Source organism: Blennius ocellaris, assembly GCF_963422515.1.
Source record: "Blennius ocellaris genome assembly, chromosome: 3".
Taxonomy (NCBI): domain Eukaryota; kingdom Metazoa; phylum Chordata; class Actinopteri; order Blenniiformes; family Blenniidae; genus Blennius; species Blennius ocellaris.
Genome location: NC_137652.1, coordinates 33427015 through 33442339, shown reverse-complemented (window position 1 = coordinate 33442339; position 15325 = coordinate 33427015). Strand labels below are relative to the sequence as shown.

Below are 15325 nucleotides of genomic sequence, written 5' to 3'. Positions count from 1 at the left end.
AGTCATTCTAGAAATGGTCCTTTAGCAGAGACACACAGGAAGCAGACGCTAAAGACTAGCTTCCATGTTCCATTGTTCTCCAGCACATGGTGGAGACCCAGGACAGACTTCCTGTTCTCTGATAACCTCCATCTGAATGGAGTTTCTTGTGATCCGCCATCTTGTTTTGTAGTTCCATCACACGTCTCACACACACACTCCCTCCAACTCTCTCTCTCTCTCTCTCTCTCTCTCTCTCTCTCTCTCTCTCTCTCTCTCTCTCTCTCTCTCTCTCTCTCTCTCTCTCTCTCGCTCTCTCTCTCAGCTATACAGCGGCATGGTTTTAGGCAGCGAGCCATCCAGCTGTCATTTGGACTTTCATTTTTCAGAAAAGACGGCTGAAAAAGTAGCAGACGTGTTGCTGAAAGCCTCTAAAATGTATGCACAATGGCCATCATTATTTGTCACCTAAATTAATCTTTTTTTGCCAAAATATATCAAATTATCAGCTTGACTACAGAATGCGCAACTGACATTCAGTTTGTATTGTGCCCAGTAACGAGCAACGTGATTGGTCAGTTGATATCATGTTCATACCATTTCTCACTCATCCTGATGCATTCTAATGCTGAAGCAGAGAGGAGAAATTTAGACACATTTTCTCTCTCCTATCTGCAGAATCCACACAGCTGGGATTAATTCTATGGACCTATGATCAATCTAATTTTTCAATACCAAATGTTGACATGTTTAGATAACTAGACATCATTCATGCTTTTCATTGAAGAATAAAATATTCTTTGCTGTGAACATGCAGATTTTGATTTAAGTATTGACAGTCATGCTTGTTCCACCACCAATGTGTGTGACTGTGACCTCGTGAGGCCTTGGGACCCTCCAGTCCATGATGAGTTTGCACTGTGTTTGGATGAATACTCCAATGCAGACACAATCACCCACATTTACTCCTGAGTGCTCCTAAAGCCCAGTTCACAATAATCAGGTTGATGTTGGCCCGATTCTCTCCTTCAGATCATCATGAGATCATCTTATCAGATCTTCCTGCAGTGTGGTGTGTTCAGATGCTCTCTCTACTCAGAAGCATGTCTGGACCTGATCTGAGATCTGGGATCTTCACCATGTTGGATTGCTTTGGCCTGAGTTCTCCCTGTGTGGTTTCCTCCGAGGGGAAGACGCTCCCAGCCTGTTGACTGTGACGAGTCGCCAGTCAGAAAGCCAGGTGACGTCGTGGCGCCGGACCGGAAGGAGGCGGGGAATCCAAAGATCAAAACAGTTGTCATAGCGAACCAATGCCTCTCCTTTTTAAAACCTGTTGTTTATCGATAAACACACCATAAACGACCACCATGGCATCGTCTTGGTCCACCAGGTTTGTTGACTCTGGAATCACGTTTGATCTCACCAGGTTTTGTGAGATTTCCCGTCTGATCTGGAGACGTTCACCTGTTAAATCACTGTTGATGTTGCTGAGTGACTGCACACCACACTGTACCTCCAAGACTGTTACACCTGGCATTATCTATCACCGTGTGTGTGTGTGTGTGTGTGTGTGTGTGTGTGTGTGTGTGTGTGTGTGTGTGTGTGAGTGTGTGTGTGTGTGTGTGTGTGTGTGTGTGTGTGCGTGCATGCGTGCGTGCGTGCGTGCGGGTGTGTGTGTTGTCTCTCAGTTTTGGGAAATCTGCCGACAATTTTATAATCCTGCCGTGTGAACCGGGTTTAAGCCAAATCAGGGCTTGGCAAGCTTCAACACTCAAAGAACTATCTGGACCCATTTCCCACTGAACAGAACACACTGGGAGTCAAACCCAAATAGTAGAGATTGATAGAAGAAAGTTGTATAAATCTTTAAGTAATTTTAAGCAGCACATTCAAGTACTTACGGTTCTTCTTGTACATCAGAATCTCAAAAGAGTTCATCTCATAATTCTCAAAGGTCTGTTGAACTTTGTCACTGGTCTCCTGGTCGGTCAGTTCTCCATACATGAAGCTGAGGAGAAAACGTAGTCAGCACAGAACCAAACACACCAGTGCTCTAACCAGGGGCATGGCGCCGTGTGATGTACCTGCACGTGCTGCTCTTCTGCATCACCTCGGCTCGGTGGTATCCTGACAGTTTGCAGAAGCCATCGTTGCTGTAGACAATCGGCCAGTCCACGATTTGAGCATTTCCAAGCACAAAATTGGTATCTGAACAAAAAAGAAGTAGATCAGAATTGCTCTTCTGAGCCCATTACAGCCCCATACCAAACACCAACTCAATTCAGTAAAATTCACAAGGCATAAAAAAATGAATAGAACGGGAGGGTGGATAGTGTCGAGACTAATAGAATATGTTCAGTAGCAGATGTATCATGAAGCAGTAGCTTCTTTCCTCAATGTGTTATTTCTAGATGTTATAAGTGATATTTCAAACATCTTTAAGCATATTCGTTTTTCTGAAGTTGAGTTGGGGTTGTGGGCGTGAGCCAAGATAATATAAAGGTAACAACAACTGTCCATTGATATTAGTGGTTCCCAGCCTTTTTGACCCTATTTTGACATTTTTATTATAGAATTAGTGTTTGATCATGTTTGTTATACTCGGTTGCATATAGAGAGTGGCCAGGATTAGTGCACGAAGTGACAATTTATTGTCTCTGGATATAGGCTTTATTTACAAGGCTGAAAAGTAATACTGAACAAACCTTATCTCTCATAAAAGGAATTATGAAGAAAAAAAAGTTGTGGTGTAGAGAACTGTACTTTGACTTCAAACACTTTCTGACGGCTTACTCTCTTGATCATCAGTTTGCATCATTCCTTTTCACCGTGTTGTCAGACACTGGATTCACATCACTTTTACCATTTGGATTGCACCTGGCAACATTAATGTCTCAGCATTATCTTGCTTCATGGCTCAAGCGATGAGCTCGCTCACCTCCACTGACGCCTTCAGCGCCTGCTCACTAATGGTCACAGCCCTTTTGAAGTACACTGGCTGGTTATTCAGCTCAGCATATTTCTTTTCTAAGAAAACATCTTGGTTTGTCAACATCTTTGTGTGTTGTCGCAAAGTGTCTTTTGAGCTTTTTGGGTGTCATACTCTCGACAGACAGTTGAGAGTATGACACCCAAAAAGCTGCTCCTTGCTGCTTTCAATGACATTTGTAAATCCGGATTGATGGGAACTTTCGTCATGTTTTCTCTGTTTTTTCCCTGTCTCAGTTCCTCCAGGAGCTGTCTTTACAGAGCCGGGCAGGTAAGCAAATCTCTCCATTTTCTTTTATGTCTTTCCCTACTGACTGCAACTTTTTGTTTTTACAAGTTATACAAGGGAAGGAACTCATATTCTGCCATATTCTCATATACGCCAAGATAAAGAAAACCAGAATTAGAAGTCTTAAATGGCAAATCTGTAAGTGGATACTCTCTTGCATACCTGTTAAAAGGGAAAATGTCACTTTTGCTAAGATTTAGCTTCTACCCAGAGATCCTGCTAAATGGATCTAAAATTGAAAGTGCTGTCGGAATGGAACGTGATGAGTCAGATACCAGCAACAACAGGTCATCCGCATATAGGGAGATCTTCAACTCCACACCATTTCTAGTTATGCCTGAGAGATCTGGATGTGACTTCAGATCATGGTTCCATTACAATAGCAAATAAGAGAGGCCTTAAAGGGCAACCTTGCCTAGTGGAACGATATAGTTGGAAGTATTCCAATTTGTGCGGTTTGTCCGAACAGATGTCATCAGAGACGCATATAATAGTTTAATCCAGGAAAGGAATGTTTCCCCCAGCCCAAGTCTTCCTAAGGTATAAAATAAATAATCCCATTCTACCCTGTCGAAGGCCTTTTCGGCATCTCGAGCTCTCAAGGCTTCGGGGTGAGAAGTGGGTGAAGGATTATAAACCACATTAAATACCCCCTAAGGTTAAAGAAGGAATGTCTATTGTGGATGAATCCAGTCTGGTCCAAGGATATAACAGAGGGAAGACTGGGCTCCAAGCGTCTGGCTAATAGTTTGGACAAGAACTTAAAATCAACATTTAGTAAACTAATAGGGCGATATGAGCCACACCTTAATGGGTCTTTGCCTTTTTGTAGGAGTAGTGAGATGCGAGCCTGATTGAAGGTTTGTGGGAGTACACCTGAATTGTCAGCTTCAACAAACATTTCTAACAAATGTGGGGCAAGCTGCTTCCAACATGTTTTGTAAAACTCGGCCGGAAAGCCATTCGGGCCGGCTTTTACCACTTTGGAATGATTTGACTGCCGCCTCAAGTTCAAGCAGGGTAATAGGATCTTCCAATTCCTTAGCCAAGTTCTGATCTAAGACTGGGATATCAATTTGACTAAAAAACGAGTGGAAATCAACCGAGCCCAAGGAATGGTCTGAAGAATCTAGCGACTTGTAGAATTGTATAAACGTCTTGTTGATCTGCAGTGGGTCTAATGTTACACAGGCGCCTGTTTGGATTTGTGGGATTAGTTGAGATGTGGATGTTTGTCGCAACCGATGAGCCAATAATTTACTAGTCTTGTCTCCCTGCTCATAAATTGTGGACCTGGAGTGAAGTAAGAGGTCAGTGGTATATTGTGACATGATAATGTCATATTGTGTCTGTCAAAGTGTTCGCTCCTTATAGACCTCAGGTCATTTTGAAACTGCATATAAAGAATCTAAAGCGGCTATACGTTGTGCTAACTCAGCCAATTTCTCTCTCCTGAGTTTCTTTTCATGTGCCACATGTGAAATGATTTCCCCTCTTAGAAAAGCTTTCATTGTCTCCCACACCAGAGGCCCTTATGTCTGGCGTTTTGTTTAGGTGGGAAAAAATATAGATGCTTTGAAACAAATGTGACCTCCTTCAATAATAAATGTGTATTAAGGCGCCATGGTGGCCGTGTATTAATACATTTCTGAAAACAGATATTTATACACACTGAAGCATGGTCTGATTGAATCGTATTTACAATTGGATATGGATGTAAGTAACCTGCTGTCCACCAGAAAGAAGTCAATGCAGCTAAAAGTGTGTTGAACATGTGAAAAAAAAGAGTATTCCTTCTTATTGGGATTGAGAAATCACCAGGGATCAGCAACATTAAAGTCACGCATAAAGGATTCGATTACTTTGGCTGATTTAGATTGAATAGCTGGAGTCGAAGAGCGATCTAGAGAGGGATCCATCCAACAGTTCAAATCTCCCAGAATTAGATAGTATTGAGACAAATCCGGCAGTATTGAAAAGAGCCGTCTAAAAAGGCCTCGTCATCCCAGTTGGGAGCATACACATTTGCAAGGGCTACTTCAACATCATAAAGCTGCCCCATGACAAGAAGAAATCTCCCAGTGGGATCAGAGATTGTTTGATGATGAACAAAAGGAATAGCTTTATGTAAAAGTATGGCAACCCCTCTTGCCCTACTGGAAAAGGAAGAAAGATATACTTGTCCAACCCACCCGCGTTTCCACCTGGAACCATCAATATTTCTCAAGTGAGTTTCCTGTAAAAGTGGACTACTCTTCTGGTAGTAACTCCCTGGAGAAGAAAGCGGTCTCTAGGGAAGTGCGAGATGGGATCAGGAAGGCCAAACTAAAATACAAGAATAAAATTGAAGAAAAATATAGCAGTGGTAACCTGGCAAGGCATCAAATGCATGGCTTCAATTAATCAGCAAAAAGAGGCCAATAAACCCATTTGTGTGGAAGGAGTGCCAGACTCTGACCTTCCAAGTGTTTTTAATTTGTTTTTTAGTCGGTTCGAGAGGGCGGACCTTTTAGGGAAGGCCTCTGCTTATAAGGAGTCTCTAGATCCAAGTGGGGGAAATTTTGATCTCTCAAGATCAGGTGACTGCCTTGCTCAGGAAGGTGAAAGTGGGGAAAGCGAGGGGCCCTGATGCCATATGTGGGCGGACCCTGCACCACTGTGCCACCCAGCTGAGTGGTGTTTTGAGCAGATTGTTCCAAAGTTGTGTAGACCAGGGTCAGATTCCAGCATTGTGGAAAACATCAACTTTAATCCCGATTCCAAAAACAAGTAGCTCAAAGGAATTGTGTGATTTTAGACCGGTCGCACTCACATCACTTGTGATGAAAACTTTTGAGAAAATTTTAAAGTCTGAGATTCTATTTTTAACTGAGGGGAAACTTGACCCACTTCAATTTGCCTACCAGCAAAACAAAGGGGTGGAGGACGCAACACTTTTCATACTGAACACTGTGTAGAAGCACCTGGACAAAACCAGGGCTCATGTAAGACTTTTATTTGCGGATTTTTCTTCTGCCTTCAATAAGATGCAGCCCCACATCCTGATTGAAAGACTGGCCACTGTTTTTAATTTGCCTGACCAGCTTCTTTTATTGATTTAAAATTTCCTCACGGACAGGACCCAGCGAGTGCTCGTGAATGGTCAGATGTCCCCAGCGTCAAGCTCAAACACCGGATCTCCTCAGGGGTGTGTCCTGTCCCCCCTCTTGTTCATACTGTATACGGACAGTTGTCGGGTCACTCAGAAAAACCGGTTCCTGGTCAAGTTTTCAGACGATACAGTCTTGGTGTCCTTACTTTCGGGATCTGGAAAGAACCACGGTCCTGCGTTGACCGAGTTTGTCCAATGGTGTGACAGCAACTACTTGGATCTAAACGTCTCCAAAACCAAGGACATGGTCATTGACTTTAGACGCACCACAGCGCCCCCTTTTGGTAGCAGTGACATTCATGGGGAAGTGGTTGAAGCGGTGGAAAAGTACAAATACCTTGGTTCTTGGATTGACAACAAGTTGCGGTCCGAAGCAAACACAGACTCTATTTTTAAACGTGGTCAGCAGAGAATCTATCTTTTAAGGAAACTGAACTCTTTGAATGTAAATGAAAGCATTCTCTGCAACTTTTACTGCTGTTTCATAGAGAGTCTCTTAACTTTTTCATTTGTTTGCTGGTTCAAGTGTTTTTCTATGAAAGATAAAAATAGACTGCAAAACATCGTCAAAATCTGCTCTAAAATCATTGGCGTTAAACAAAAAGACCTAGAGTCCCTATGGAAGGAGAGGGCTCTAGAGAAGGTCAGCCCCTCCGTCCTCTGTCCTCAGAGTTTTCACTCATGCCTTCTGGACGCCGTTTTTATGTACCCTTTCGGAAAACAAATCGTTTTTCCAACTCTTTTGTCCCCTCTGTCACTGCACTGTTAAATTCTGAAGGGAGTGTGTTTAATTAACATAGACCGTATTGTAACGGGTCCTCTTAAATTCAATTATTGTCCGTTCTGTTGGAAGTGACACACACTGAGTGTTTGTGATGTGTTTGTGCAATGTTCTGCTTTAAGATTGGCTACAAATGAATTGCCCTTTGGGACCAATAAAGTTTTCTGAATCTGAATCTGAATCTGAATCTCCATTCTGTCTCCATTCTGTCTCCCAGTCTGTCTCCCAGTCGGTCTCCAGTCTGTCTCCAGTCTGTCTCCAGTCTGTCTCCAGTCTGTCTCCAGTCTATCTCCAGTCTGTCTCCATTCTGTCTCCAGTCTGTCTCCAGTCTGTCTCCATTCTGTCTCCCAGTCTGTCTCCCAGTTGGTCTCCAGTCTGTCTCCAGTCTGTCTCCCAGTCTGTCTCCCAGTCTGTCCCCAGTCTGTCTCCATTCTGTCTCCAGTCTATCTCCAGTCTGTCTCCAGTCTGTCTCCCAGTCTGTCTCCATTCTGACTCCATTCTGTCTCCCAGTCTGTCTCCAGTCTATCCACAGTCTGTCTCCAGTCTGTCTCCAGTCTGTCTCCAGTCTGTCTCCAGTCTGTCTCCAGTTTGTCTCCAGTCTGTCTCCCAGTCTGTCTCCCAGTCTGTCTCCCAGTCTGTCTCCAGTCTGTCTCCAGTCTGTCTCCCAGTCTGTCTCCAGTTTGTCTCCAGTCTGTCTCCATGCTGCTCTGTGCTCATCTCTTGTCTTATGGTATCTTGTCTGTGAGCGACTGTGCCTCAACCAATGAGATAAGGGGGATTCTGTCTTGTGTGTCTCCTGTGTGAGATGCTGTCATCTCATTGGTCACAGAGCAGGAGAGGTGGCGGAACAAGGTTACGTTTTGATATAAAGCGTCCTGTTCGTCAGAAATTCCATTGACATTTCATAGACTATGTCTGATTCTCACGGTAATACGGGACAAAGTGTGTCCCTTCAGCTGAATACGGGATGTGGACTTTTGTTTGTGAATACGGGACGATTCCGTTTCTTGAGGGACACTCAGTTGGTCGTGTTTTGTCTGGTCAGCATTGCTCAACAGAAGCTCAGGCTTTGCCTGCCTTGCTCGGCCTCATGCCGTGACTTTTCTTTCTGGAGACATACATGTTGCCATTCGGGCATTTTTCTTTGGTTCTGCCTTGTAAACTAACTGTTAAGCGCCTCTGTGTATGGTTTGTAATGTATCTCTGTGATTTTCCCTTAAATCCAGCTAATTGGCTATAAGGCACTCACCTCCCGCATGACCACACGTTGTCACGTGACACACCCCTGCACAGCTGGTTGTAGTTGTTTATGCGACCAGCAGAGGAAGCCATTGTATTGTCAATGGCTTCTCTTTTCCCATTTCCATGGTTGAAGCAGTTTTGCTGACAGAACAGCCTTGTTTCATTATTTAATGCCACTTTCGGCCAAGTTTATACATTATCGTTATTATTCCAGCTATATTATTAGAATAGCGTATAGTTAAGACAAATGGATGTTTGTTGCATTATAGGCCATTTGCATTCTGCTAATTATGTTTTTATTTATGTTTCCCTGTTTCACACCCACACTAACTGTCATATAATTATACATATTCAATCATACAATTCAAAAAAACAATTCAATCATATTGTGAATCAATAAAACATCACCCAACGAGGAAGTCTTGTGTGATTCTGATCAATCGCCCGCTGTAAGCCTTACTTAACGATCCAACACATCTCTAATTCAAGGAAGCCAGTCTTCTTCTGCACATCAGTTTATGAAGAGAGATGGAGCCTCTCCTCCTCCTCCTCTTTTATGCTTATTCACACACCTGATATAAAGCCTCCATAGAGCTAAATAATATGGGTGTAGTTTCTACCGAGCTAAGATGGGAAAAATTAATTAATAAATTGTTAAATCAGCAGCTGCAGTGGTGGACATATAGTTGTGTGCAGGAGAAATAGCTCTCCATTCATGACACTGTCTTTCCAGCTGTTTGTAAGTGTAACAAGTTGTCAGCATCCCTTGATCACAATCTGCTAGAGCTTCAGCTTTTAGTGCAGGGCTCGGCTCTCAATCGGTTCTGTTCAATGGGAAACAAGTCCAAATGGCTCCTTGAGTGTTGAAGGTTGCTGACCCCTGTTTTAGTACAATTAACTCTCCTGCTGCCGCTGTGCCGAAAGGTAGCAGGACACATTAAGGTAAGAGGACTCGCTATTTTCTGTCTTCGCTCCTTAACCGGATCTGTAACAGTTTATTCTGTGAGTCCTGGATCAAATCTGAGCACAGAAGCATGGCTGTCAGCTGTTCAGCATTCAGGAAAAACAAAGGTTCTGTTGGTGTGGATGGTCATTGAGATATACGGTGTCATCGACTGGTCATTAGGGGCCGGGGGGGGGGGGGGGGGGGGGGGGACTGCATGCAAAGTATGCTATTCATTCTTTTAGACTAAAACAATATTTTCTTGTCTGTGAATTAAATATCCTGTTAGATAGCTGATAATTACTGTGTGAGGACTGGACTGTCCTCTGAGTGGTTTCAGCACCACGGAGAGCTCCGCCGTCCGAGTTGTCCTTTTCTCGCTGACATCACATGAGATTTATCTTGTTGGGAGAGTTTGGAGACTGCTATTGAATAATTATTTAGGTTTATTTGATGGCATTTTACGATCTTGAATATTATAGATTAACACGTCAGCCAACGGCAGTATTGACATGCACAAACAGGAACAATGGCAGGACATCATAAAACATGCAAATTGTCCGCATGACTGACCGACATTGGAGGTCTGACTGGATAAGGTGCTGCCAACCCAGTCCCGGCATCAAGAGGGGGTGTCCCGCCCCCTCAGTCAAAATGTAGTATTTCATTTTTTTATATATATTGTTTTCAGTCTATGATGTGTTCAAAACAAATCAAAACTTGGAAGAAACTCCGCTGACTTGTTAAAACCAAAATGAACAGTTTTAGAATTTCAAATTCTGAGTTTTCAGTCCTGAACCTGTCCTTGAACGCACCACACAATCAGCACCTCACGTCATGGTATCAATCTGCCACAAAGAGCTGTTTATGTTCAGCCACCTCTCACGTATCACTGATATCACAATGGATATACGAAAGATGGTTAATGCCTGTTTATGGTAACTGAATGAAAACTAAAAACTACATTTTAGCAGGTATTTATTCCAAGTGAATTTATTCAATGTCCTCACGTGACTCCAATCACCACAATGTCTTCAAATGAAAACATGTATCACTGAGCCACACCCTGCGGTCCATTAGCTCATGAAACAAAGACTTTAAGGACCTTCAGTCAAACTAAACAGCCTCACCTCATCATGAAGTGGTCAGTGGCGACTGGTCATTAGGGGCCGGGGGGGCTGAGCCTCACCTGGTGTCATCAGAATGGACTGCATGCAAAGTATATTATCAATTCTTTAAGATTAACTACAACATTTTGTTGTCTGTAAATAAAACGTCCTCCTAAATTGCACATAAGTAGTAGGTGAGGACTGTACTCCCTGGTTATTAGTCTTACTGCTCCAGCTGTTTTCTCCTGATCACACAACGGTGTATGAGCCCGCTCGCCCCTCTCTCACCCCGCAGTGTGTATTGCATGCATTAAAGTGTAAGTGTTCATGCTCAGACTGTGGTAACGTCACCAGAAGTGATGAAGATGCATGAATAAGGAGCTAAATGTTTTCTAAAGACTTAATAGATGTTGACTGAAAACACCGTTCAAAGATGTCCGATGTGGCTCAAGTACAATGTTTAGAAGAAACAATAGCAGATGTGTCAGAGGACTGATGGAGCCGCTGAACTGAGATCTGCTTACGTGATGTTCAGAGTCTAAGGAGGGATTGGACGCCGACAACATGATAAAGGCTATGAGGAAAACAGCTCAGGGAAAAGCTCCCAAAGCCGGCGTCAGCTACTGCCGTGACCGTCCACATGCACACCTTTTATGTTCACATTGCAACGCTCACCCGTATGTTCGAAAAGCTCAATCATGTGATGACTCCCATCGGGAATAACATCCACGTTGAAGCGAAACAACAGGAACTCATACAATCAAAACGACGAAGCGTGTCTCTGCTGCAGGACACTAAACACCTCCCCTTGTAGCCTTGAAGGAAATCCCAGGGAAACTGCAGCACTGCAGGGCCAAGTGAAGGCCCACGTGATAAATGCTGTCCTTTACAAAGAAAAAAGCCGCTTTGCTTTCCATCTGCTGAACATCCATGCATCTGCATCTTTTGACTACAGGACTAAGAGCAGACTGGAAGTGTGTTTATCATGTTACGTGGTGTGCTACGGTGTCACAAGGTGAACTGACAGGAGATCTATATGTATGTGGGGGGGGGGGGGGGCTTTCTTTCTTTCTCTGTCAGGAGAAACAGTTATTGACCACTGAAGCAAACATGTTTTAAAATGTTGAGCCTAAGTTTACTGGCCCTTGTAAATTTGGAAGTTGCTAAACGAGCAATGAATGCCAACTTTTATTAATCAGAAACAACAGCGATCAGCGCGTCAATCAGGTAGTCCTGGTGAAGCGTGTCGGTGGCTGGAGCCTTGGCTTGGCCTCGCCAGGCTGTGGAGGCGCAGCGACATGCTCACAGTGACCTTCCATCACTGCACATTCAAGCCTTGGTCCCACTGCGTAGTGTGTGCCTGGAGGGGGCGGGGCTCTTGTGTGTCCCTTATTGCTGCTTCCAGTCATGAACTTAATGAAGAACCAACAAAGAACAATAATGATACACGTCTAACCCCTTTGTGTGAAATGAATGTTAGCAGTGAAACAATGGCATCCTTAAACTCGGTCTTTGTCCAAGAATGTGTAAAGCAAAGTGTTCAAAATGTGGAGAAGATGTGACCTGAATGTGTGGTGGATTTGGTGATTGGTCAGATAATTCATTCAAAATGTGTGAAAGACTTGTTTATAATCTTACATAACTGTATACATGCATGATGTGGAGTAGGAACAAAGGCAGTGGTCAAAAACAAGCATATATGTGTATGAAAGCCAAAGTTGGTTTGGAGGAGTTTTCTCACAGATTTCATCAGGATGTCTCAGCACTGATCAAATCAAAATCACTGAGACAATAACCAGAATGACCAAATACAGTCTATATCACGTAGAGAAAGTCCGAAAGAGCAGGGACACTGAGCTCTGCCTCTCGTGGAGGCCGTCCACTCACAGTAGTTCCAACAGCTCCTGGAGGCCCTCGGAGCTCTGTGTCATGATGGCAGGGTAACTGTTCAGCAACACGTCATCAGGAGGTAAAACTAACCCTCTCACGACAGCCTAACCAGCTCACGTTCATATTAGTGGTGAACAAACGCTGGTGAATTCTGCTTCACAATGAGAGGAAGAGTCACATCCAAGGATCAAACAGCGACGTGGCTATGAACGCTTGGCGCCACAAGCCAGTTCTCCCTGTGGTCACTTCTCCCACGGCTCCTGCTTAACGCCCACAAGGTCAGGAGGATTCTGCAGCTTTGCACCTCCTACGTAAGCAAAAACACCACAGTTTTATTAATTCGGCATCATGTTGCCATTTAGTGCACCCGATCAGTGTCTTTCTCTTGGAAAGAAGTGGAAAGCTGGTCGGACGCCAACATTGTTCAGAGAAAAACGTATGCAAGACCACAGAGACACAGTTAGTGTACTTGTTTGCCACTCACACACTGAAGGCAGGATAGCAGCACTCAGCAGGAGTTTACAGACTGGAGCCATTTCACAACACCTTTACAAGGAACTACTGGAATGTGTGCGATTTCTGTCCATTTTACACCACTCTGCATGAGATTAGTTGCTTATTTAGTATGTAATTTATCTTTAAACTTACTTTAAAGTCTGACAGAAATAAATGTACTTTATAATCAAAATGTGGCATTATTTTTTTTTCTCACAACAATAAGTCCAGAAGAATAAATTAATATGTCAAACCAAAACATTGTGCAAATAATCCAAAGGAGCTGGAAGTCATTCACACGCCAATCTTTAAATATCAAAGAGTAAATTATATAAATTGTGTGTATTGTGTGTATAAAAACGTGGTGTTTAAGGGTTAAAAATATGGACTATATATATTTGCTTTTCTTTCTTTCTTTCGTTCTTTTTTAGAACAATTTCTGGGGGAAAATATATATTTTTTAGGAACACACACACACTCACACACACACACACACACACACACACACACACACACACACACACACTCACACACGTACACACACACACACACACACACACACATATATATATATATATATATATATATACACACACACACACACACTCACACACACACAAAACACTCACACACACACACACACTCACACACATGCACACACACACACACACACACACACACACACACACTCACACACACACACATACACACACACACACACATATATATATATACACACACACACACACACACACACACACACACACACACACACACACACACACTCACACACACACACACACACACACACACACACACACACACACACACACACACACACACACACAGTCACAATGATGATGATGTCACCTGCAGCTGTCTTGAGTGGCCCTCACAGGTAGAATGAGGGGACTGTCTGTGACCCAACACAACAACACGCAGCCTGCCGCAGACTCACCGCAGACTCACCGCGCCGCGCCGCACCGCACCACACTGCACCGCACCGCACCGCGGCTGCAGCTTACCGTTTGAGCGACGGACGATGTTCTCCAGGAACGTGTTCTGAGGGCGACCAGACCCCGACGTCCTCCCGCCATCCTGCGTCCTACTGCGGCGTGAAGCGACGCTACGATCCAGCTGAGTGGTCCACTCACGTTACTGACGATGCAGAGGAGAGGAAGGGGGCAAGAGGGAGGAGGAGGAGGAGAGAGAGAGAGAGAGGAAGGAGATGGAGAGAGAGGGAGGAGGGAGGGAGAGAGAGAAGGGAGAGGGAGAGAGAGGGAGAGAGAGAGGAAGGGAGAGGGAGAGAGAGGGGAGAAGAGGAGAGGGAGAGAGAGAGAGGAAGGGAGATGGAGAGAGAGGGAGGGAGGAGGGAGAGAGAGGAAGGGAGATGGAGAGAGAGGGAGGGAGGGAGAGAGAGGGAGAGAGAGAGATGGAGATGAGAGAGGAGAGGGAGGAGGGAGAGGAGGAAGGAGAGGAGAGAGAGGAAGAGAGAGAGAGAAGGAGATGAGAGAGAGGAGGAGAGGAGAGAGAGGAAGGAGAGGAGAGGAGAGGAGAGGAGGAGAGAGAGAGGAAGGGAGAGGAGAGAGAGAGGAGTGGAGGAGAGAAGGAGGAGAGGGAGAGGGAGAGAGGGAGAGAGAGAGAGAGGAGGGAGAGGAGGGAGAGGGAGAGGAGGAGAGAGTGAGAGGAGAGAGTGGAGGAGAGAGGAGAGGAGAGGTGAGGAGAGAGTGATGGGAGATGAGGAGTGGAGGTGGGAGTAGAGTTGTGAGTGAGAGGAGAGGAGTGAGTGGTGTGAGGTGAGTGTGGTGTGTTGAGGTTGTTGTGTGTTGTGTGTGGAGTGTGTGTTGTTGGTGTTGTGGGTTGATGTTTGGTGTGTGTGTGTGTGTTGTGTGGTTGTGTGTGTTGGGTGTGTTGTGTGTTGTGTGTTTGTTGGTTGTGTGTTGGTGTTGTGTGTTGTGTGGTTGTGTGTGTTGTTTGGTTGTGTTGTGTGTTTGTTTGGTGTGTGGTGTGTTGTGTTGGTGTTGGTTGTTGTGTTTGTGTTTGTGTGTGGTTTTGTTTTTTGTGTTGTTTGTGTGTGTTGTGTGGTTTGTGTTGTGTTGTTGTGGTTGTTTTTGTTGGTTGGTGTTTGTGTTGTGTGTGTTTGTGTTTTGTTGTTTTGTTGTTTTGTGTTTGTTTGTGTGTGTTGGTGGTTGTTGTGTTGGTGTGTGTGTTTTGTGTGTTTGTGTTGTTTGTTGTTTTTGTTTGTGTTTGTTGTGTGGTTTTGTTTGTGTTTGTTGTTTGTTTGTTGTTTTGTGTTTGTGTTGTTGTGTTGGTGTTGTTTTTGTGTGTTTGGTTTTTTTGTTTTGTGTTTTTTTGTGGGTTTGTGTTTTTGTTGTTGTGTTTGTAGATGTAGATTGATTATTATTATTAGTGGTGTTTTTGTGAGGTAGGTGTTAGAGAGAGAGATAGAGAAGAGAGA

General features: G+C 44.1%; 1 protein-coding gene across 1 annotated transcript in view; it reads right to left on the bottom strand.

The window, feature by feature from the left end:
- Positions 1 to 13964, bottom strand: part of LOC308149344 (voltage-gated delayed rectifier potassium channel KCNH1-like) — a gene marked incomplete at both ends in the record, with an annotated part of 115129 nt that extends 101165 nt beyond the window's left edge. Inside the window, 4 exon segments of the mRNA XM_080521049.1 lie at positions 1881 to 1987; positions 2064 to 2187; positions 13893 to 13937; positions 13940 to 13964. Of these exon segments, the coding sequence (XP_080377175.1) occupies positions 1881 to 1987; positions 2064 to 2187; positions 13893 to 13937; positions 13940 to 13964 (301 nt within the window).
- Between the last annotated feature and the right edge of the window lie 1361 nt (positions 13965 to 15325).